This window comes from Trichosurus vulpecula, chromosome 2 (assembly GCF_011100635.1).
Source record: "Trichosurus vulpecula isolate mTriVul1 chromosome 2, mTriVul1.pri, whole genome shotgun sequence".
NCBI classification, from domain to species: Eukaryota; Metazoa; Chordata; class Mammalia; order Diprotodontia; family Phalangeridae; genus Trichosurus; species Trichosurus vulpecula.
The window spans coordinates 12,633,587-12,658,311 of NC_050574.1; the positions used below are offsets into that span (position 1 = coordinate 12,633,587).

Below are 24,725 nucleotides of genomic sequence, written 5' to 3' on the forward strand. Positions count from 1 at the left end.
AGCTCCAGCCTCCACGTATTTGCACAGGCTGTGCCCTTTGCATGCTGCCCTCATCTTAAGCTTTTAGGATCCCTAGCTTTCTTCAAGTCCCAGCTCAGTCACTACCTCCTAAGGAAGCCCCCTCCAACCTCTCCAGTTGTTAGTGCCTGCCTCTTGACAATTAATCTTTATGAAGCCAAGCGCCATTTAGAGCAGATTTGGGTGGAAGATGTAGCCACACTCGTGCAATCCCACAGCCTGTGACAACAACAACCACAACTGGCATTTCTGTAGCTTTGAGCTTTTGATCCTCACAACAACTCTAGGAGGCGGGCACTGTTCTCGTCCCCATTTTACAGTTGAGGAAGCAGAGGCAAATGTAGACTTGCGTAGGGTCACCCAGCTAATAAGTGTCTAAGGCTGGATTTGAACTCAGCACTTAGGGACTCCATCCACAGAATCATTCTGGGTACTGAACCTAGAGTCAGGAAGGCGCCATGTTCAAATCCTGTCTACAACATTTGTGTGACCTTGGAGAAGTCACTCAACATTTCTGGGCCTCGTTTTCCTCATTTTAAAAAGAGGATTGAAAAGCCGCATGGAGGCCTCAGCACAGGGACCCTCCAGTCCTGCCTTGCAGACAATCTCCCTCCCTCTCTCCCCCCACCTGGTCGTGGGGCTTTGGGAGAAATGGGAAGTGTAGACACACAGCATGACCCGCTGGTTGCGGAGCTGGCCGTGCAGCCAGAAGGGCTGCTCCATGTCCGGCCTCTGACCCCTTGGACTCAGTGTTCCTGGCCATATCCCAGACTGCGTATGGGCCGCATCCTCTGCCCAACCTTTCTTATTGTGGGAGCTCGGTCCCAGGAGCCTGGTCACTGCATGGCTTTTCTTCACCCCCTGCAGCTCCCATGGAGGCTTGCTTGTGGGGCCTTGTAGCCTGGATTTGATCCCCACTGGGAGGAATCCGCCTCCTTGCAGTACTGAAGGGTCACTGTGGTTCCCATTCAGACAGCTAGGTGCGCCCTGGACAGAGTCAGGAAGACCCAAGTTCAGATTTCGCCCAGACACGTAGGAGCTGTGTGGCCCTGGGCAAGTCCCTTTACCTCTGATTGCCTCAGTTTCCTCGTCTGTAAAATGGGAATGATAATAGGATCTTCCTCCCCGGGGCTCATGCAAGTTTATAAAGCCCTTTGAGAGTCTTAAAGTGCTGTGTAATGCTAACTGTTCATCTCACAAGGAGTGGTATGCGCATAGATGCTCACACCTGCTGCTTTGGAGTTACTTCTGGTCCCTTCTTGTGCCTCCAGCCAGACTGAACCCACAGTGGGTCTGTGTTATGTGCTTGGGGAATTGGTGACACTCACCAGATGCCTGTCAGAGTGGGCAGGAACCCTGACTGTGTAGGCAAGCCTGAGATCGGAATGTGTTGGAAACTGACTCTTCGTGACCCCGTTTGTGGTTTCTTAGCAAAGATACTGGAGTGGTTTGCGATTTCCTTCTCCAGCTCATTTTACAGATGAGGAAACTGAGGCAAACAGGGTGAAGTGACTTGCCTAGGTTCGCCCAGCTAGTAAGTATCTGAGGCCAGATTTGAACTCAGATCTTCCTGATTCCAGGCTTGGTACTCCATCCACTGTGCCACCTAGCTTCCAGGAAGCTGCTGATTCCCTGCCAACTCCTCCTGTCTCAGACACTAGAGTCCCAGTTGATGTGAATGTCAGAATGAAGGTTCCAAATAAGTGACTGTGTCTTTGATCCCCCAGATTCCAGGATCAAGACATTGGTAAAGAACACCCCTGGGATGCAGCAACTGATCCAAGATGACAGCCTTCCTCCCCTGAGACTTTTCCTTGGAATTTCAGGACAGAATTTTCTGGAAAGGAGCAGATCCTGAGGCTGTTGATGCGAGAGCCATTTCTGATCCTCCGGTGTTGAAGACAGGTAAATTTAGAATGTCAAAGAAATAAATAATGAGTAGGGGGTGGCTGTGTAAATGTGGAGGCCCTGGGTTCAGTGCTTACGAGAGAGGGGAAAGTGCCGATATGGGTAACAGTGTGGGAGGCAGGAGGAATCCACCTGGTGACCATGGGAGAGAAGGAGAGACACCCTTCTTCTTGCCCCCCCTGGTACATCCTCATCACCGACTTCATGTCATCCGTGGATTTGGCACCAACTCAGTGCTAGCTGATTGACTGAGCCAAAGGCAGATCTTGGGTCCCAGCTGACTTTGGCCCATCCATCTGGGATATGCACCTGTTGGTGTTTGACTTGCCAAAATGCTTTTGGTTCCATGATTTCACTTTGCCCTCACTAGTATCTGTGGGACCAGCAGAGCAGATGATGAAACTGAGGCTCCAAGAAGCAAAGGGAGCTGGGACAGCTTTGAAGCAGAGGGAGAGTAGAAGCCAGGATCCCTGCTCCTAGGCCTGTGCCAGCCGCACCTGAGCCCCCAGCTCCTAGGACCCTCCGCTTGGAGATTACTTTGTTTTGTGTTGAACTGTAATGGAAATGTGACTGAAGAATGTAAGAAGGGCAGGGCCTACTTCCTTCATATCTCCGTATGCCCAGAGCCTCACCCAGTAACTGGCACATAGTAGGCATTTAGTAGATTTTGAATAAGTCAGTAAATCCACACTCTCTCTGTGGTAGGAAAGGTGGTGAATTAGAAGATGGATTCCTTATGAATCTTGGGATTTAGGGAAAGGAGTGGAAATATTTGTGAAGAGAAGAAGTGACTGAGTCACAGAAAGGTTGAGTTATATATGCAGTGCCACACAGAGGTGGCAGGGCTGTGGTGAGGGCCTGGCTGTGTCCTGGGGCACCTGGCGGGAGTCAGTCTTTTAGGCCCTAAGTACTATTGATGGCCCTTTTCTCAGATTTTGGGCTGCTCGCAAGGTTCCCTGCAGCCACTGCCCCTAAAGGAGCCATGGGGCTCCTGCCCTGCTGGCATCTGGGGGATTCTGCCCTGAAGACTGTGGGGGCTTCGAGGCAGAATTATCCTTCATGATCTCTTTCTTGTTCCATAGCTCCACTTTCTCAAGACTGCCCTTCAAGAAAGGAGCGTAGAGAGAGGAGGAAGGAATGGCATCCTCACTGCTGCCAGCCAGGTCCCGGGTGAGTTAGGGTTTCTCCTCCCCTGAGACGCCCTCTTCTTTCTCAGAGTGATGACGCTTTGCTTTCCTTTGTCCTGGATCTTTTCTGGTCAGCCATGGCCCAGTCAGGGACCCCGACCCACCAGACTGACTGTTCTCTTCTAATGGAGGATTTAGAAGTCGGGCAGTTTTGGGATCAGTAGAGCTGGCAGGGCTCTCAAGCTTTATGTAGTGCAGCCCCTTTATTTAACACAGGAGGAAACCAAGACTTGGACAGGTGAGTAGTGGGGTACTTCCAACACCCCTCAGGCATAGGGTAGGGGATGTTCTAGCATAGATCTCTGAGGTCCTGTCCTGCAGGCTTCCTCCTGAGTTGACGTCTAACCCTTAGTGACTTCTCCTTGGGTCTGCCACTTAACCAGTTCCCAATCTAAGTGTATTACGTAAGTGCACCATGGCCCATGGTGCTCCAACTAGTCCTTTTTTAACATAATATTTTAGGAATGCCTTGCTCATGTATCACTTACAAATACAAAAATAGATAAACAAGGACAAAATAAAGAAACAAAAAGATAAAAGAAAACAAATACAAATAACTGTGACCCCCGGGTGGTGCGGAGAGCCACTCACATATTCAGCAGAAACTTTAGGGAGTCCCCGACCAACTGTGAGGATGTACACGCTGGCTGCGGGGGCCGAGGGAACCCCAGGCTCTCTAGCCTAGTCAGAGAGGAGATTATGCTTTGGGGTGGTCGTTTTTTGCCGTGCCCCAAGTTCTTTATTATTGTTGTTGTTTACATTCGTTTTAAAATTTTGAGTTCCAAAATTATCTGTCTCCTTCCAGCCCCTCCCCCACCCACTGAAAAGGCAAGCCATATTGCTGGGAAAAAAAATAGGCAAGAAAAGTATGGAGAGTGAAAAAAATAGGCTTCAGTCTGCACTCAGAGTCCACCCGTTCTCTGGCTGGAGGTGGACAGCGTTTTCCATTGTGAGTCCTTTGGACTTGTCGTGGATCATTGTACTGATCAGAGCAGCCCAGTCTTCCTCAGCTGATTATTGTTCCCACAGCGCCAAGATCCGAGATGCAGAGCGTGGATGATGTCATCAGAGCTCAGTAGCATGGTAGATGTCACTGTGGGTTCTCCTCCTCACCAGTCCTGTGACTGTTGAAAAAGTAGGGGAGATAATTCTGGCAGGCCTTGTTCTTGTTTTTTAGCACTCCTGAGGGTATGCGTGCAGGACAGTGCCATGTGGCTATAGTCATCTTACTATTACCAGTCCTTTCCATCTTCTGGTCTTCCCTTTTGGTGGCAAGAGTGCCTGAAGTAAGGAAGACTCATCTTCCTGAGTTCAGATCTGGCCTCAGACACTAGCTGTGTGACCCTGGGCAAGTCACTTTACCCTGCTTGCCTCAGTTTCCTCATCTGTAAAATGAGCTGGAGAAGGAAATGACAAACCACTCCAGTATCTCTGCCAAGAAAACCCCAAAAGGGGTCATGAAGAGTCGGACATGACTGAACAACAACCCTGTATATGTCTTGTATATAGCTAGTTATTTAGAGGTTGTCTCCCCCATTGGAATTTATACTTCTTGTGGTCAGGAGCTGTTTTTTGCCTTTCATTGTAAACCCAGTGTTTAGCACAATCCCAGGCACACTGTGGGCCTTTAATAAATGCTTGTTTGAGTGTCTGATTGACCTGTCACCCAGGAGGACTTGGGTGGAGACTGGCCTGGCTAGAGTGGAGATTGTCAAGGCTCATAATCCTTTATGTCTCAGCCACAATTAGATGGGTTTTTAGGTTTTCTTTTCAGTTTTCCTTTTTTTTTTTTTTTGCGGGGGAGGGCAGGGCAATTGGGGTTAAGTGACTTGCCCAAGGTCACACAGCTAGTAAGTGTGTCAAGTGTCTGAGGCTGGATTTGAACTCTGATCCTCCTGACTCCCAGGGCCGGTGCTCTACTCTCTGCGCCACCTAGCTGCCTCCAGTTTTCCTTCCTGTTGCTACTTTTGTATTCTTGAACTTGTTCATGGGAATTAAAATAAAATTAAAAGAATGAGAAAAAAAATCATTTACTTCAAGGCTTATTTTCATTTGATACTGAAACCAGTCACTTAACTACTCTGGTCACTGTCCCGAGATCTCTGGGCTCACGCAGCTCCCAGGTAAGTAGCACATTCAGATCCAGACCTGCTGCCTCCAGCTGCAGTGATCTCTCCACTGCCAGGCCCCTTAGGCTGTGCTGTGCTTGCTTTTTGCTCTAGGGAGAATTACTTTTATGGGTGTGAGGAAGTCCTTGCTAGGTCCTGGACATTAGGCTGATTAACTAAAAATGTTTGTTCCAGATCTCTTTAAATTTTACCTTTGACTAATGCCGCTGCCACCCTTGCCATTACCACTTGGCTTTAATTGGCTGTACCAAGCTTTCAGCTTAAATCTCTATATTAATTGTGTTCCCATTGTGTATTCAGTATTGAGGTTTTCCTGGCAACATATTATTGGGATCTGTTGCTAAATCCATTCCATAAAACCCTCTTTTTAAAATGGCACTGATTCCACTTAAATTCAGCAATATTATTTTAATATAAATTTTATTGATTTGTTTTCTTTGTACATTGTCTGGATTTCCACCCATGCCCCACTCTCTTGTCTGTGTGAGCCCAGAGATCTTGGGACAGTGACCAGAGAGCCATCTCCTATAACAAAATCATTTTTTAAATAGAGAGCAAAAAATTCAGCAATACTGATAAGTACATCGAAAAAAATCTGACATTATATGCTGCATTCGGCACCAATGGATCTCCTACTACTAGCATTATATACATATTTTTAATTGACCTTTCCTCTATTACTCTTTCTTAGTTAATCATAGTGTTTAAAAAGGGGATGCAATGTTTATTCTTTTTTGAATACAGATTCATGTCCATTTTAGACATGCTGAGTTCAAGATGTCTTCTGGACATCCATTTTGAGACGTCTGAAAGTCAGTTGGCATTGAGAGATTGGAGATCAGCAGAGAGGTTGGTGCAGGAAAGGTGGATTTCAGAATCATCAACCTGGAGATGATAATGAAATCCATGGACGCTGATGAGATCATCACGAGAAGTAATGTAGAGGGAGAAGAGAAGAGGGCTTGGAACAGAAACCTGAGGAACACCAACAATTGGAGGGGGATCCAACAAAGGAGACCAAGAAAAGGTCAGACAGGTAGGAGGAAAGACCAGGACAGAGTGGTTTCCTAGAAACTGGAGAGAAGAGTCAAATAGGAGAGAGTGCTCAGCAGCGGCCAAGACTGCAGAGAGCTCAAGGAGAGTGAGCATGGGCAGTTAAGAGATGGTGAGTCGCTTTAGCAAGAGCAGCTTTGGTGGAATAAGGTCGGAAGCCTGACTGAGGGGTTAAGAAGAGAGAGAGTGAGAGGAGAGAAAGAGAAGGCACCCATTGTGGGTGATCTTTTCAAGGAGTTTAGAAAAGGTTCAGTATGACAGTTAGCAGGCCCTCACGCCATGCAAGTCTAGCCATGTTTCTGAGAATTCCTCCTCATTTCTTACTCAATGGTGATTTCCCATTACATTCATAAACAACTTTGGTTAGCCATTTCCCAGTTGATTCATCCACATTGTTTCCAGTTTGTTGGGCTATAGAAATTGCTGTTGCCACATTGAAACACCACTGGCCCTGGAGTCAAGGAGGACCTGAGTTCAAATCCAGCCTCAGAACTAACTCTGTGACCCTGGGCAAGTCACTTAACCCTGATTGCCTCCAAAAAACTCACTGTGGTTTTCTTTTTTTTTCTCATTTTCATTTCTGCCCACTTAGATTCTACCCCCTGCTTTAAGGACTGTCACAAGAGCTACTTCCTCTATGAAATCCTCCCTGAAATGCCACCCCTGTCCCTTTAAAACCCATTCAGAAATGCTTTCCCTTGGAACTCCCATAGTACTTGTTTTGTACGTCTTGCTCGTGTGTGTGCATGTGTGTGTGTGTGCATGCGTGTGCACGTGTGCACATGAGTGCACACATGCAGACGTGTATGATACCCCTGTAGCATATTGTGGTCAACATGAGAGGTGGGACCGTATTTCATTTGCTCTCTGTGGCTCCCCAGGCACCTAACCTGTTGCTCTGCATAGGAGGTAGGGTATGCTTTATATTGAGGTTAACTGGGAGAAAAATCTGTATTGTAGGGTCTTGAGCAAGGGAAGCAGTGGTTTGACCCAGAAATCAGGGTCACATCAGTGACAGGAAGTGGGGAAAGCACCCCCTTAATATGCCATTTGGTCCTTGTCTTCTGAGTAATTCTGCCACAGACTCAGTGCAGTCACAGAGAGTGATTGCTGTCCTATAGCTATTTGGAAAAATCATACCTCTGAGTGAGATTATTATGTCAGGGTTACATATGCAAGATCTATGCCTTTTCTATTAACTTTACGATTCAACTGTAAAGTTTGTGATTCCCTTGGGGCTCACTTTGGGAGATGGTTTGTAAGTAAAACACCTTATGGGCTGCAGTTTCAACCGCAAGGTGATGCTAAGTGTCAGTAAATATTGGACACAGCCTCTTCAAAACTCTCAGTGCCCTGAGATCCTTATCCATCCTGCCTACTTCATTTCTCCTCCATGGCCCATGGGAGGAATTTTCCATTTTGAGTAGGAATATATTTGCTGTTTTAGGAATCAATGACTTTCCAAGATGTGGCTGTGGACTTCACAAGGGAGGAATGGAAGCATCTGGACTCAGCTCAGAGAGGTCTGTACCGGGATGTGATGCTGGAGAACTATCAGAACCTCGTGTCCTTGGGTAAGGAAAGCTTTTCTCTTAGAATCACCAACTCTCCATGGAGGTTGTGTGCATTGTTACTCATAAGAACTGTGGGGTTTCTGAATTGGTTGCCTGGTTTTCTGGGCTGGGCCTGACTCAGGCTAGTCAGGTAGACAGTATACTAGTAGGTAGGATGGGTCATCCTGCAGTTAACAGAAGGACACTTACTGAGCTATAGCAGGAGAAGGCTGCTATATTCCCCGAGGCTTACCAGTGAGGACGCTTCAGGTTGACTCTGCAGAGAGAATCTCCTTTGCCTGATTCATCCATCATGATCCACCAACCAGACAGACACCAGGTGCCCTCCCCATAGAGATCCTTGTGGCTGCTTTGTACCCAGGCAATGATTCCAGCGGTCTGAACCTTTGGTGCCCTGAGCTAACCAAGTGTTGAGAATGGTTTCAGAACCTTTTAAGGAAAAATTAGTCTAACTTACATTAGAGTACTGCTTCTGCCATCAGCAGGGTTGGGCTTGGTTTCTAGGAATATTTAGAATACAAGTAATGAAGAAGAGAGGTTTCTAAATCATCTAGAGCAGGAATTTGTTTTTATATATTTTTATTAATAAAACACATGTACACATGTGTTTTATTATATCCTATATTATATATTCTGTATTCTAATATATTCTATATTATATTCTATCTCTAGAGAAATAGATAGTTGTATTTCCATATAATTGGTTTCCTCTGTATTTGTTTAATGCATTTCAAAACATGATTCTGATCAGGGGATCCATAGGCTTCACCAGACAGAGGGGCCCAGGACACCCCCAAAAGGTGAAAAAACCCTTGTTCCAGAGTTGAGAGAAATAATATTCTTGCTGTGCCCCCCCCCATTCATTCCCAAGTGACACATCTTTGTTTGCTAAGCTGGGAATCTCCAGCTTCTCTATACTGCCTTGATGGCTACACCTTCTGCACCATCCACAGCCTCTGTGGTGACACTCCAAGATTAAGAAGGGACCTTTGAGGCCGTGTGACAGTGAACAAGAGCCAGCTTTGCATGTCTCCCCTCTGCTGCCCTTTGGCTGCGTGACCCTGAGCAAGTCACTTATCCTCTCAGTGGCTTGGGCCTCCCCCTAAGCCTTGGGGCTGTAGGAAAGATGTCGGTCTGCACTGGAAAGAAGGTTCCTCACTAGGAACTCACCACGCCAATGAAATCAAAGGCCCAGTGAGGAAGAAGGAGAAAAAGAGCCTTTCTTACAGGAAGCAGGGCAAATGAACTGATTTTCAAAGGACTTTTATCCCTATTCTGTGACTCCTTAGGGTGGCATAGCAGATAACATACTTACTGTTCTGAGAGTCGGAAGACCTGGGTTCTAATTCTACCTCACTTGTTTATGAGCTATACGATCTTGGGAAGGCCCTTCGTCTCCATGAGCCTCAGTATCCTCATTTGTAAACGAGGATCCTAGTAGTACTTAGCTCCCAGGGTTGTGAGTTTCAAAGCATTAGTGAATGAATCAGTGAAGTCCTTATTAAGCGATTACTACATGCAAAGCACTGTGCTAAGCCTGGGGACACAAATAGAAAAGCGAGACAGGCCCTTCTTTCAAGGAACTGATGATGAACGTGGGAGGTTTCAGCTGCAAGTTAGGTGGAAAGGTTCTCCGGTCCTTAGGGGCAGCCACAAAGCAGATGGTGTAGAATATATGTAGGGGCCTTGGCAGACCTGAAAGCACTGTAGGGTGGTTATTTGCTGACAATTGTCTATTGTTATATCTCTTTTCTTTCCCCGGGAGCAGGTTTCCTGGTTTTCCAGTCAGATGTGATCTCCCAACTGGAGAATGGTGAAGTGCCATTGATGCCAGGGGGAGGCAGTTGTCCGGGTGAGTGGTGAGTGATAACCAGGCAGATAGGATTCACTTTAAGCAACAGCACAGCTTGTTAGTTGTGGGACGGCCCCTTTGAAACGTTAGCCAAGGAGCTGTCCTTCTGAAGGCCCCCAAACCTTGGACGAATTTCTAATAGTACACTGCAGGAGTTCTTAACCTGGGGCCTGTGCACTTGTTTTTGTTTTTCAATATCTTGATAATTGTATCTTATGTAATTGGTTTCCTTTGGAATCTCTGTATTTTACCTTTTGCAGCAAAAAAATAGAATTTTGAGGTGACCATGGGCTACTCCTTCTTTCTCTCCCTTTCTTTCTCTCCCTCTCTCTCCTTCTCCTCCCCCTCCTTCATATTTCATTCCAGTCTCAGAAATAACCCCCTCTCTCCAATTAATTAGCACTTTCATCTGGACTCTGGATCCCATCCTTGCCTGCCCACTCGCGTGATTTTTCCTGTTTAATTTGGTTTCACAGTCATTTAGTAAATGCCTTTTATTTTCAAGGCGTTGTTCTTAATCTCTTCCTGGTCACAGGCTTCTTTACTTTTTTTTCCCGACGTCTGATGTGTGTTTTTAAAAAGAAACACTTGTGCTTGGCCCTGCTGAACACAGATTTTCTGACTCCAGATCTAGGATTTTTTCCCATGACGTCATGTTGTCTCTCTTTCTTCTCCTGAAGTTCAAGGGGAGGAGGAGAAGAGAATAAGTATTTATAAAGCCCCTACTATGCGCCAGGCACTTGCTAAGCACTGTACAATTTCATCTCATTTCATCCTCATGACAGCCCTGGGAGGCAGGCGCTACTAGTATTCTCGTTTTACAGACGAGGAAGCTAGGGCAGACAGAAGTTAAATGACTTACCTAGGGTCACACAGCTAGTAAATGTAAAGCACTTAGCACAGTGCCTGTCACACAGTAGGGGCTTAATAAATGCTTGTTCTCCCCCCACACACACACACACATGCACACATACACACACACACTCCTTCAGACAGATACGTTCTCAAGCCCTTAACTGTTCCTCCTATAGTGATGATTTCCAAATCCACATCTATAGCTGTGATTTTGACCACTTGACCACTCACATTTCCACATTTAGGTCTGCCTTCAAAACGTGTCCACTTGGATGACTGAGGTTCTCCCCAAATATGGTATTATCTAAAACAGCTTAATTGCCTTTCTCCCAAAAATTCATCCACTTGATCGAGGATTTTTCCAAGGCAGAAACTTCTTTCATTCCCTGTGTCCCATTAGTATCAGCATCTGTTAATTGCTAGGAATAAATGAAATTTGCAGAAGAGGCAGCGAAAGCTGAAAGTAATAGCATCTGTTATTGTATCAGGATCTATTTCTAGGGGTAAATGGATTTTGCAGAAGAAATGGCCGAAGTAACAAACAATACAAATAGTGGGGTCCTTTCATCTTTAAAGGAAAGCCACATGACTAACCTGAAGTCATTCAGGTGAACACGAGAGAGGAAGGGTAACAAGGAGGCAGCCTTACTGACCCTTCTTCCACCCCTGACGTGGACTGGGACTGACATCCTAAAAGTGGGCCTGGGAAGGATAGGGAAGGGTTGCAGTTAGGGCCATCACTAGAGGCTTTGGACCATGGCAGAAGGTGGGAGTCTATGATGCTTTTGAGGGAAGATGCTCCTAGAACTTGGCACATGGCCACCTCAAGTTCTCACTGGGGCTCTTTGGTTCATGCTTCAGGATAGCTCCTTAGGTCATGACAGCGTCACGATTAGGGAAACTTAGGTGGTTTAAAGGCAATAGCAGGGTGTGCACAGGCTGCTCTGTAATTGGGGAGTAGGGGCCGGGAGATAGATGTCCAGAGAAGGATCAGCAGAAAAATAGGCTACCAAGAAGGAAGAAGGGGAATGGCTGGGGAATGGTTAAGTCTCTTGGACAAAGACTAGTCCAAAAAAAAGAGGTTTTACTTTTTTCTTTTTAAAAAAATTTTTTTAAGTCTTTTTTTTCCTAGATTACAACCCATGACTGAGTCCTTTTGGTTCTTCCTTTAATGTCTCTTGGATTCACTTATGTTCCATTCCTGCTGTTTTAACCCAGTCTATATCCTTATCTTCTCATACTTAGGTGGCTTGAGCAGATTCTTGGTGTCTCTCACTTCAGTCTCTCCTATGCTAGACTACTGTGCCTAAAAGACCTTTTCCCTTAAGAACCTTCCATAAAAGGGTATAAGGACTTATTATTGTTGCTCCATGTATCAAATTTAAATGAGTTAGCTTTATTTTCAAGGCCTCTAATGATACCCTTCCAAGATTATGAACTCTGCTCCTGTTTTGCCCTTTCCCTAATACTCCCTATGCTTACCATATTCCTCTCTTCTAGGCTGTTTCTCCTCCTTCCCCTATATACACATCTCTTAAATGGGTTGTTTGCTTCTTTTAATTTTCACAAGTGACTTTCTCATGAATAAGAAGGATTAATAATGACAAAATCTCCATGTTAGAAAGGACTTTAGAGGTTGTTTAGTCCAACCTTCCAACTCCTACAGAGATCTGCCCTACAATATCCCTCTTTTGGAGTTGCCCATCTTCTGCTCATATGGGATGGATTTTCACTATTTTGCGTAAATTTGTGTAAAAAAAAGTTCATTTTTTGAAAAGTAATTATTCACACGTTCATCTGGTAAAATAAGTTAAACATCTGCCTACCCATAACTGCTAATGGGCTGGTTCTAGAGTTGTCTACTAGAGTAGCATTGAATGTCTGATCTCCATGATGGAATTTTAGATTGTTGAGGATAGCTGCCATGCTTCTACCCAAGTCCCCTCTTCCTCAACCTTAGAGTTTCCAGGTTCTTTATTTTTTCTTTATTCTTTTTCTTCTGAACTTGGCAAATGAAATAAAATGAAGATTTCCATATACAAGATAGAATAAAAGAAGAGGACTGTGTATGAAACTATCCTTTTATTTTTACATATAATATATATAACATATTTAATGTGTAATTATCAAAACTGTCTCACTTGTCTGTGTTTCCTTCTGGCCTTCTTTCTATTCTCTTCTATTCATTAAAAAAATGCTTCAATGACCATGTTTTCTTTTTTCTTTCTGTTTTTGACATGAATGTTTCCTCCAACCTACCTATCTCTCATAGGCCCAAATTCAGAAAAGAAAACCAGAATTCTTGTGAGAAATATGTATAGTCAAGAAAATAAATTGCTCATTGGCCACATCAGAAAGTGTATGTTTCGTTCTGCACCTTTACCCCATCACTTCTCTGTGAGAAGGAGATTTCCTATGTCTTAGCATGATGTGGTTCCCAAACTCTTAACAATTTTCTATATATTTTTTGCTCATTAGTCTTGCATGGAAGAGACAGTCCAAAAATTATAATAAGCAGATTTTTTTCCTTCCTAACAGGAAACAGTAGCTACTGAGACTTTTTTTGTTTGTTTTCTTCAGGTTCTGTTAATCAGAAGGCAAGGAGTGAATCCAAGAAGGCTCTTCCAGAGAAAGATAGTTTTTTGAGACTCACAAAGGATGATCCTTGGAATTGCATTTTGGGAGAAGGCTGGAAATGTGGCGTCAGAAAGCAGAAAGGCAAGCTGGAAAGGAAATCCAAACCAGTGACAGTCAACCGTGAATGTAATGTGTTTAGGCAAAATTTCAACCTGGAGTCAGTCCTTGTTCCACAACAGAGAACTACAACAGAAAATGGTCTCTTTAAATCTGTTGTCCATGGAAAGAGCTCCAAGCAGTATTCAAGTGTGTTTAAATGTCCTAAAACCTCAGGTAAGAAACTTTGGAAGTTCAGCAAATCCAGGAAGTCTTTTAGCTTCCACTCTGACCTTATTCAATATCATAAAAAACTTACAGGAGATAAAACATGTGAATGGAATGAAAGTGGAAAAGCCTTGAGCAAAAAGCTATCCATCAGAGGACATCAGAAAATTTATAGTGGGTCAAAACCTTTTGTACACAATGAATTTAGAAAAGACTGCGTACAGAGGGGAAAGCCTATTGTTCTTAAGAGAATTCACAAAGGAGAGAAACCTTTTGAATGTAATGTATGTGGGAAATATTTCAGCAAAAGTTCATCACTGAAGAGACATCAGAGAATTCATACAGGAGAGAAACCCTTTGCATGTGATGAATGTGGGAAAACCTTCAGGCAAAACTCATCACTGAGCAGACATCAGAAAATTCATGCTAGAAGGAAACCCTTTGCATGCAATGAGTGTGGGAAAGTCTTCATAGAGAAAGGAAAACTTACTGAATATCAGATAATTCATGCAGGAGAAAAAACCTTTGAATGTAAAGATTGTGGAAAGGCCTTCAGTACATCCCTTAAAGAGCAATGGAAACTTTACACCGAAGAGAAACAATTCAAATGTAATGAATGTGGAAAATTCTTTAGCAATAGCTCATCACTTAAAGGACATGAGAAAATTCATAGTGGAGAGAAACCCTTTGTTTGCAGTGAATGTGGGAAAGCCTTCGTAGAGAGAGGAAGACTTACTGAACATAAAAGAATTCACACTGGAGAGAAACCTTTTGCTTGTGATGAATGTGGGAAAGCCTTCAGCAAAAGCTCATCACTTAGGGGGCATCAGAGAATTCATACTGGAGAAAAACCCTTTACTTGTAATGAGTGTGGGAAAGCCTTCATAGAAAAAGGAAACCTTAGTGTACATAAAAGAATACATACCGGAGAGAAGCCTTTTGAATGTAATGAATGTGGGAAGACCTTCTGCAAAAGCTCATCACTTAGGAAACATCACAGAACTCATACTGGAGAGAAACCTTTTGTGTGCAATGAATGTGGGAAAGCCTTCATAGAAAAAGGAAGACTTACTGAACATAAGAGAATTCATACTGGAGAGAAACCCTTTGAATGTAGTGAATGTGGGAAAGCTTTCAACCAAAGCTCATCCCTTAGGAAGCATCAAAGACTTCATACTGGAGAAAAACCCTTTACATGTCTTGAGTGTGGAAAAGCCTTCATACAAAAGGGAAACCTTAGTGTGCATAAGAGAATTCATACTGGAGAGAAGCCCTTTGAATGTAATGAATGTGGGAAGACCTTTCGAACCAGCTCATCTCTAAGGAAACATGAAAGAGTTCATACTGGAGAGAAAATATAAAACTGATTAATGGGGATAGCCTTTACCTATGCCATAAGCCTTAGAATGCATTGAAGACTTGATACCGCAGAGGAGCCCATTGAATGTAATAAATGTAGAAAGGCCTGAAGTATCAGCTTATCTTTTTGTTCTTAAGAATCTGGCTTCTACCTACCCTTCCAGGCTTATTTCACATTACTCTCTTTCATGAGCTCTACATTCCAAACTGGCCTGCTTGCTGCTTCCTAAATTCTGAATTTCAGTGCCCATCCCTTCCATACACACACATGTACACATACAATCATACCTTGCCTTTTCACAGGCTGTCACCAGTGCTTGAAACACATTTGCTCCGCTCCTCTCCTCTTAAAATCCCTGATGTCCTGCAAGGCTTAGTGAATATGTATGTAAAACCTTTTCTGCTCCCCATAGCTGGTAGAGCTTGCCTCATATTCCCTCTCTCTCAGTTAGATAACTAGGGAGAGATAGATGATGAATGGATAGATGGGTGGATGGATAGATGGATTTATCTATGTACTTTTCTCTTAATATATTGTGTTTTCCCCCAGTAGCATGTGAGTTCTGAGGGCAGGGACTATCTTTTATTTTGTCTTTGTATCATTGTATATAGTAGGTGATTAATATATGCTTATTGGATTGGATCTTAGCATTGGAGGCTCCACACTGGGGAAAATCCTTTGAATACAACAAATGTGGAAAACCTCCAAAAGGAAGGGAAACTCTACTGCAAGTAAGATTACTCCTGTTGGAGAAAATTTCTCTCATTATAAAGAAATTTTGGAAGGTCTTCAGCAACCATTCCTCCTTAAGGGTTCATTCAACGTACATTTATAAAGCTCCTATGTTCAGGTCACTGCTAGGCATTGGGAATACAAAGCTAAAAAAGGAAACAGTCTCAGACTTCAAGGAGCTTATATTTTACTTAATGTAATAAAAGAATATAGGAAATACTGGGTAAAATCAGTATTAATAGAATGAATGTGGCAAAGTATTTACAAACAACTCAAACCTTATGAACCACCAGAAAATGTTGGAGGAGAACCTTGTAAGTATAATGAAACAAAGAATGACATCGTCCCTTAAGGAATATTAGGGAATTTACTGAGTCATAGAATCTGAGTTAGTTTCACCTTAGTGTCCAACTACCTGATCATGAGTCCTTCAGCAAGACTGTCCAAACCTTTGCCTGGAGATCTCTGGTGAGGGAGAGCCCAGTACCTCTTGAGGTAGTGTCTGCTTCTGCAATTTCTAACCATCACACTACCCCTCCCATTGTCTTATTTTCTCTAAGCTAAATGTCACCAGTTTTGCCAGCCCGAAAGGCCAGAAACAACAGGCATTGATAGAAGTTATAAAGATGCAGGAAAAACTTCCAAATAATTAGAGCTGTCCTAAAATAGAATAAACTAATAGGCTGCCTCAGTAGTTTGTGGGTTCCTCTTTAGAGTATTTCAGGTAGAGCTGAATGTCCATTTGTCTACTATGTGACAATGGGGGTTTCCTTCAGGTATGGGTTGGACTAAGTGAAGCTGAGGTCCCTTTAAATTCTAAAATTCTAAGTATATGGGTCTTTGGTTGGAGGAAAGGGGGAAAATCACCAGAGAAGGAAGGAGAATTTCATTGGCTCTTCACAAGCTTCTGAGTTCTCTGTGAGAAAAAAATTTACTAACAAGTAGGACTATCCCAACTGTGATGGGCTTCCTTAAGAGTTAGTGGGTTTCCCTTCATTTGAACTTTTCATGCAGAGGCTGAATGAACACTAACTATATAGATTATAGGGGTGTTTCTTTTGGAGCTACAGGTTAGCCTGGCTGCCTGATGAGATCCTTCCCAACTTTTGAAATTCTGTGTTTCTGTGAACCACTCTTTATTGTCATGGGAGGGATTCTGACTATAATGAATGGGGAAATACCTTCACTACAGGGCAATAATCGCTAACATTTATATAGTACGTACTATGTGCCAGGCATTGTGCTAAGTGCTTTACAGTTACCATCTGATTCTCACAACAACCCTGGGAGCTAGATGTTATAATTATCTCCACTTTGCAGTTGAGAAAACAGGCAAACAGGTTTAAGTGATTTACCCTGGGTTACATAGTGTCAGAAGTTGGATTTCAACTCAGGACTTCCCGTCTTCAGACCCAACACTAACCACTGTGTCACAAAATTGTACCTTAAAGATCATAAAAGGGGCAGCTAGGTGGCGCAGTGAGTAGAGCATCGGCCCTGGAGTTAGGAGGACTTGAGTTCAAATCTGGCCTCAGACACTTGACACACTTACTAGCTGTGTGACCTTGGGCAAGTCACTTAACCCCAATTGCCCTCTCCCCCCAAAAAAACCATTATAAAAAAAGATCATAAGAAAGTCCTTCAAATATAAGAAATGTGGAGAAGTCTTTAGCCAGAGGGCAGATGCTTAGAGAAAAGAGAGAAACTATCTAAATTTGTGATTTCATCAGATGTGGTAAGTCCCTTCCACCAAAGCAAATTGTCGACTTGTGTAACTTATGGCGTCAGAGTTGCCTTTGGCACTAAGTATTTTTGCAGCTGATCCATCATGGTACCCCAGACTAACTCCAGGGCTTGCCTTCTATCACTGTACTACCCTGCCTCTTAAGAGAAAAATACTGGAGAGATTCTTTCAATGTCCCAAATGTCATAAGTCCCTCAACCATGACTCACTCCTTACATATCAGAAAGTTTATATTTGAATCCTATTGATATTACCTTGGAATTATAAAGCATCTGTTGGCGTGGTGGATAGAATGCTGCACCATGAGTTGAGCAGACTTAACTCAGACATTTATTAACTTTTATATGATACATATACATAATACAATAATCAGACAATTATTAACCGTGGGCAAGACAATTAACTTTTTTGAACTTCATCTCCATGGTGAGGATATAATAATTGTAAGACACACCTCAGAAGACATCACAGATCAAATGAGATTGTGGCTAGGAAGCACTTAAATTTTAAAGAATGATGTAAATGCCAACTCTCATCATCCTTAAACTCATGCTGGAGGTTATCTGTAGGTGTACAATAACACTTTATTCAGACTTGTCATTTGGTAAACACTGGAAAGCTGAGATGTCAGTTTATTTGATCTGCTCTTGTTTGCAGCTTTGTAAAATAAAAGTGAGCTTGTTTCCAGCTCTAACGTTCCATATATGTCTGTCTGTCTATCTAAATCTTTGCACAGATGTCCTTTTTTTCTTTTGAATGTATACCTAGTGGGATTACTGGGTCCAAGAATATGACCAGCTTTATGCCTCTTAGACTATGTTGCCAGATCGGCATCCAAATATATTGCATGCTCTGAGATATTTATGAATATCCTAGTTTTCCCTTAGTCCTACTGACATTACATATGATCTCTTTTATTGTTTGCCCATTTTAATAGTGGTGAGATAGTAGTACCACATTGGTGTATTTGTTGTGTCCTATATATTGGTGATTCCTTATATTTATTTAAAAGTGATTTGTACTTATTTGGATTTTGCATGAAATGTCCATATTTTAAACCATTCATTCATTTAAGATGGCATTTTTCTCACAGATGTATCAATTCCCAGAAAATCCTATAAGTCAAGCTTTTTATCCACCACACATCATTTTTTCTACAATTGTATCAATTAGCTTTGTCTTTGAAATTCTTGACTATTAAAGCAATAGAACAAATGACTACTTCTGTACATCAATGATAATAATCTACTTTTTCCTTAATATTTTTCTTTGTATGCATCTATAATGTAATTATATGCATAGGTATCTGTTCATATGACTTTGATACCTGGTTATATGAATATACAAACAAACATAGAATTCATGGGTTCATTTGGAATTTATTGTTGTATGTGGTATAAATGTGGAATCGAATTTATTTTTCTCCATATTATGCAAAATTTCCAGAATTTTTTAAAATAATATTTTTATTGATTTTTACATCATCTTTATTCTAAATATAACCCACTTCCTAATGAGTCATCCTTTATAACCATGAATAAAAGGGGGCAAAGGGAAGTAGTTCAACAAAACCAACCAACATATCAACTACTTCTGACAATACATATAATTATTCCACACTCAAAGCTCTCCGTGTTTGCTAAAAAGGGAGGGAGGTACGTTATCTTCACCCTGGACCCAAGCCTCTTCAATATAAATATATGTTGCTTTTCCTTTTATATTGTAGTCATATGTAGTTTCCTAGGTTCTTCATTCTTAACTTTTTTCTCCAGTAGTGATAACTTTTAAAATTTCAACTAATTCTTCATTATTTTGGTGTTTCTATTGATTTCTGAAATTCTTCTAGCCTGCCCCATTGGCCAGTCTGTTTTTTAACCTATGATCAGGCAGGTTGAACCTTTGTCACGTCATGTAAAATATTTTGAAAGTCTGAGAGGTCACACCATTAAATGTGAGTTGAGCTAGATGGCCATTAAGGTCCCTTACAACTCTGTGATTCTGAGAATAAAGAGGACAAACTTGACATGAATAACACATAACAATCAGACATGAATTACAAGCAGAGAAAATAAGATCCTAACCTAAGAAAGCAAAACTATAGTTATCACAGTCTTGGTGGGGTATAGGACACATGATGGGAATATGCTCTGGAATAGTATACCTTCTAAAGGAACAGGGCATGTACTGTACGTATGTGGGCTCACTGAGAGCAGGACTATTTTTGCCTTTCTTTGTATCCCTAGTGGATCTGGAGCCCAGCATCTGCCACATAGTAAGCACATAATAAAAGCTTGATTACTGACAATTATAATTCAGTAGTAATACAGGCAGGAAGGAATAAGCACAGGGATTTCAAAGTGACATTTAAGGAGAAAAAAAACAATCAAAATATCAAATAGAATAAATGAAGTTGGATGACATTAAATAGAGAAAAATAATATTGAATAACATTCTTAAGATGTCATAAAACTGAAAAAGTATATTAAGGACAAAATAACATTTAGAAGGTAACACAAAGTATAAACAGATTAATTAGGATTACAGAAAACATTTTTAAAAACTCAACATTTTGAGGCAATTATTACGGAAAATTTTCCAGAGTGGAGATAATTAGTCAGGGACCATAACAAGAGAAAGCACTCCAGCATGGAGAAAACCAAACTATGATTCACCAAGGTATAAGTGTTAAAACTAAAAAATTACAAAGACAAAAACTTGAAAGCATCAGTGAATGAATGGTGGTAAAAGCATTTATTAAACCCTTGGCACAAAGTATTGAGTATGCAAACCAAAAAGCAAGATAGCCCTTGCTCAGAGAGCTTGTAGTCTAATGATGGGAATAACCCATTTAGGAGATTTCAGCTACAAGTTAAATGGAAAGGCCGAGTGCTCTGTAGGGTATAGTGGCAAAGCAGATGGTAATTCATCTTTAATGTCATTTCAAATGAAACCTCATTTCTGATACTGAACCATTTGACAGTAGACCTTTCAAGAACTTTCTTTTCTCAGTCTTAAGTAAGTATGACTTCTGAGGAGACAAGGGCTGTAGCATCTGTAGAGGTACATGCATATTCATAAGAGTTATTCTCTTGGATGTTGGCTATGGGGGCAGGTTGTCTGGTCTGGGTGCCATTGAGATTCTGAGGCCTCTTGGGCTTATCTGATGCTCATCAGTGGCAAGTGGTTGGTGCTGGGAACTGCTCCCTTCAGTGATGGTGTGGGGGTCAGGCTGAAATCCAGTCTGAGAGAGAGGCACAGCAATTCCTGGGACTCTAGTTCTGGCTTCAAAGTTGTTTCCACAAGACCTGCAGGAAGGTAGTAGTCACAGTGGTGGTTTGACCCACCTTGTACTTGCCAGCTCATGTCTTTCAGGGTTTTTAGTCACTTCATTTAGGCTAGCTGGCCTGCCCCTTTGGTGATACTGATTTGGTAGTTAGTGGAGTTGATGGGCCTCTCTCCCTCCTTTGCTCCCTTACAGATCTAGTGGTTGGAGTAGGGAGGGGTTCTCTCCCCAGAGCTGTTAAGAACCTGCTGGTTGGTGTTGGTGATTGCAAGGATGGAAGGCCCCATCTCCACAAGAAGGAAAAAAATGTTTTTAAATACTACTTACAGTAATATTGGACTCCAAGGAATTGTAAATAATCTCACTGACCCACCCTAGTCAGACCTTATCTGGAGTATTGTGTTTAGATCTAGGTACCACCATTCAAGAAAGACATTGATAAATGAAGGCAATAGGATAGAAAAGGGCCTTGAATTTTGTCATATGAAGATCAGCTGAAAGAACTTGGTATATTTAGCCTGAAGAAGAGAGGACTAGGGACTTAGGAAGGTGTCACAGTGATCTTCCAAGGCTGCCATATGGAGGAGGAATTAGACCTCTACTATTTGGCCCCAGTGGGCAGTACTAGGACAAATGGGTAAAAGTTCAAAGGAGGCCAGTTTAGGCTTAATGTCAGGGGGAAAAAAAAACTTCCTAACAATCAAAGGTGGATACAACAATGTAAACAGAAAGAACAACAACCACAAAACAATTTAAAATTAATGTAGCAGCATGACAAAAGATAATCATGGCCCCAAAGAAGAGACTTCACAGGGATGGGAGGTCCCTAGGTGTGAAACACTGTATGTTTTCAGATTTTTTCAGTGTATTGATTGGTTTTGCTGATTTTTTCTTTTCATCCTTTTTTTCTTTTAAAAATATTCTTAGTTAAATGGGATGGCTCTCTAGGAGGTAAAGTGGGGGGATGAAGAGTGAAACTGAGGCAATGTAAAAAAAAATCAAACATTTCTTTAAATACATAGAGAACAAAAAGATAGCCAAAAGGACTTACAGACAAAAGCAGCTTTAAGAGTTTCATATTCGATATTATAGAAATATATTTCAAAGGATATCAAGCTGTATATAATATATTCACCTTTCATGTACAATTTTTTTTCTACTGTGTATATGATAAAATGATGTATATTTAATCATGATAAAATAGTTAAGATAATGTGTGTATAATACTATGTTCTGTGTATGAGAGAGAAAATGAAACATGTATAATGATTAAAATAAAGATAAAATGAGATAATGTATGTACAATAATATTATGTGCTACTATGAATGGGGCAAAATGGAATAATATATGTAAATAACTTTACAGACCTTAAGGTGAAATAGAAATGCCATCCTCATCATTATGTGACAGTGCTCATTTTAGTTGGTGTTTCTAAGGTCAGAATAGAAAAAATAAAAAGAGGGAAAAAACAGAGTGAAGCGAGCAGAACCAGAACAATCTATGCTTAGTAATAATAGGTAGCAAATTATATGTATACGTGTGTGTATATATATGTATGTGTGTCTATATGTATATATGTATGTATATATACAAATATATCTGTCTATATATCTATCTATATCTTTTGATCCTCCCAACAACTCTTAGAGGTAGGTGATATTATTATCCTCATCTGTAAGCAGAGAGGTGCAGTAACATGCCTGAGGTCACACGACTACTAGGTGTTGGAGGCAAGACTTGAACTTAGGTCTTTCCAATTCCAAGTCTAATTCTATCTGTTGTGCCACCTACACCGATTACAGTATTGTAAAGGACACCTTTGAAAGAATTCTGATTAATGCAAAGACCAATCATGACTCTAGACTGATGATGAAGCATGGAAAGCATAGAAAGAAGAACCGTAGGTACAGAATTAGGCATACATTTTTCAGATACCACCAAATACAAAGCAAATTTGTTTTGGTTGATTAAATTTTTGGGTAGAAAGGAATGTTGTTAGGGGAGTGGCAGAGGAATTGTGATGCAAAAAAAAGAGACACTTGAAAAAACAGAACAGCAGAAGAAAATTCAGAAAGGGACATGGACAAGGACAGGATTGGTACTACCATATTAAAGTTAATGTGTATTTTTAAAAATGCTGCACATGGTGTTTCAAATTCAATAAAGACAAACTGAGGCACACACTCCAAGCAAAATCAGTTTAACAGTGACACGTGTAACAGTTAACAAGGTGGGTCAAGTTGGTCATCTCAATAAGGCCAGTGATTTCATTGGTGGGGGGTGGAGAGCCTCTTTATTGACACAAGAAAGAAGAGGGTCTTGGTAGTTGTGGACTATTACAATTGGCTATGCTAAGAAAGGTGGGCTGGCCTTTAGAAGAGGCTAATCATGCCTCTCTCTGACAATTAGGGAATGTTAATTGTTTTATGGGACCCATCTGCCTCTTGCAATCTTTGCTAAGGGATCAAAATTACCAGGAGATCAAATCTCTCATACTTGCACAAGGACAGAAAACATCTTTTGGGAAATGGCACCAACTTAACTTATTGGAGCTTAGGGACTAGCAGATGTCCCAAGGGCTAACAGTATGAGAGATAACTTCTCTTTCAATTATACCTTTAAACTAACTCAAAAGGAAAGCTAAATTCCTGAGATTAACTCAAGGAAACAGAAAGGTGGCTGTAGGCAGATACTAACTCAATTATTAAAATCAATTACATTGGAAAACCAATACAGTAGAAATCAATACAGCAGAACCTAGAGGTAACATTAATTTTTGTATTTTCAATGGTAGATTAAATTTTACATGTGTAACAGATTGGTTAATGATAGCCTAGTCCATATGAAAATTTGCAATGTGTGGCTTACAGCAAATTTCCTCTTGCCCAGCTGATCTTCCTTGTTCATCCCTAGAGACTGGAAAAGAGCTGCACCCTGGGAATCTTTTATATATGCACTCCCTGTTCTAGCTCATTAACCAATCAAAAGTCTAATAACCCATTGGATTATTGAGCTGGAAGTAGAATACCTAAAACTCATGTGGGGGATTTCCTTAAGCCATGAACACTGTACATGTTTATAAGAACTGAGCTATCATTGACTAGTCCCTGTTACACGTTCAACCCTTTTTCTGTCCTTTGTATATGGAAACATTCATGTTTGTTGATGATCATTAAGTTCATAACGAAAAAAATTTAAAGAACATAAATTCCTTGAGGGCAGGGATTGTCTTGACTTTGTATTGTGCTTGGTACAATGCTTAATAAGTGTGTATTCACCTATTCTTACTTGGTCCCAGAGCAGAAACAATGAGTAGAAGTTGCAAAGAGTTCAATTTAGGCTTGATATAAAGGAAAACTTAATAACAATTAGAACTACCCAGTAGTGGAGTGAGTTGCCTCTGGTAGTAATGGTTCCCCCTCACTGGAAATCTTCAAGTAGAGAGGCTAGATAACCATTTGGACAGTTAGCCAAGGAGGGATTCTTTTTCAGAGGCTTCTCAGGTCCCCTCCAACAATGAAATTCTGGGATACTTTGGGTGTAATGAATATGGGAAAGCCTTTATCAGTTATTCAATAAGCATTTATTAAGTGCTGTTCACTCTAAGGCAGCAACTTTTATTTTCCTATTATGCCCATACTTCTAGATTCTTACCTATCCTCTTCCCTTCCCCTGCCTCCCCCAGAAGGACTTTAGAGTTATATTGGGAATTTTTGCTGGGTTTGTCAAAAATCTTCCAGTCACTTCACTTTACTCTTCCTCTCAGGTTCAGCCTTGATTAAGCTCCAGATGAACCAACTATCTTATCTCAGGAAGATGAGAAAAGAACTTCCCTTTCTTCTCTTATCTCTTATCTATATGGATGAGCATTGAATGAAATACAACAATGTAGGCTTTTTGTTGGCCAGAAGTTTTTAAATCACATTTAATGGCTTAAAAGTAAAAGTGAGCATTTAGAACAAAGACAAAATCAAGAAGTTTAAAATTAAGTCAATAATTCCCAATGCATTTGGCTCCCAGATTCCCAGCTCACATTTGAACAAGAGTAGTAGGAGTGCAGTTCTTGGTTCATGCTCTGATAGCCCCATCATTCTTGCTCAGGAATGCTTGCTTCATGCTGGTCTGATT

General features: G+C 41.5%; 1 protein-coding gene across 1 annotated transcript; it reads left to right on the top strand.

The window, feature by feature from the left end:
* Nucleotides 1–1,810: 1,810 nt before the first annotated feature.
* Nucleotides 1,811–15,168, top strand: LOC118838490 (gastrula zinc finger protein XlCGF26.1-like). Its single transcript, XM_036745800.1, has 5 exons — nt 1,811–1,923; nt 3,009–3,096; nt 7,743–7,869; nt 9,638–9,721; nt 13,157–15,168. Exons 2-5 carry the CDS (start codon nt 3,064–3,066, stop codon nt 14,836–14,838), a joined length of 1,926 nt encoding a protein of 641 aa, XP_036601695.1. The 5' UTR covers nt 1,811–1,923; nt 3,009–3,063; the 3' UTR covers nt 14,839–15,168.
* The last annotated feature ends 9,557 nt before the right edge of the window (nt 15,169–24,725 follow it).

Bases quoted from the DNA above. Each gene is read 5' to 3' on its own strand.
- LOC118838490 (XM_036745800.1), top strand. From the start codon at position 3,064: ATGGCATCCTCACTGCTGCCAGCCAGGTCCCGG. The intron at 3,097-7,742 runs GTGAGTTAGGGT...TTGCTGTTTTAG, and splicing joins TGCTGCCAGCCAGGTCCCGG to GAATCAATGACTTTCCAAGA. The intron at 9,722-13,156 runs GTGAGTGGTGAG...TGTTTTCTTCAG, and splicing joins AGGGGGAGGCAGTTGTCCGG to GTTCTGTTAATCAGAAGGCA.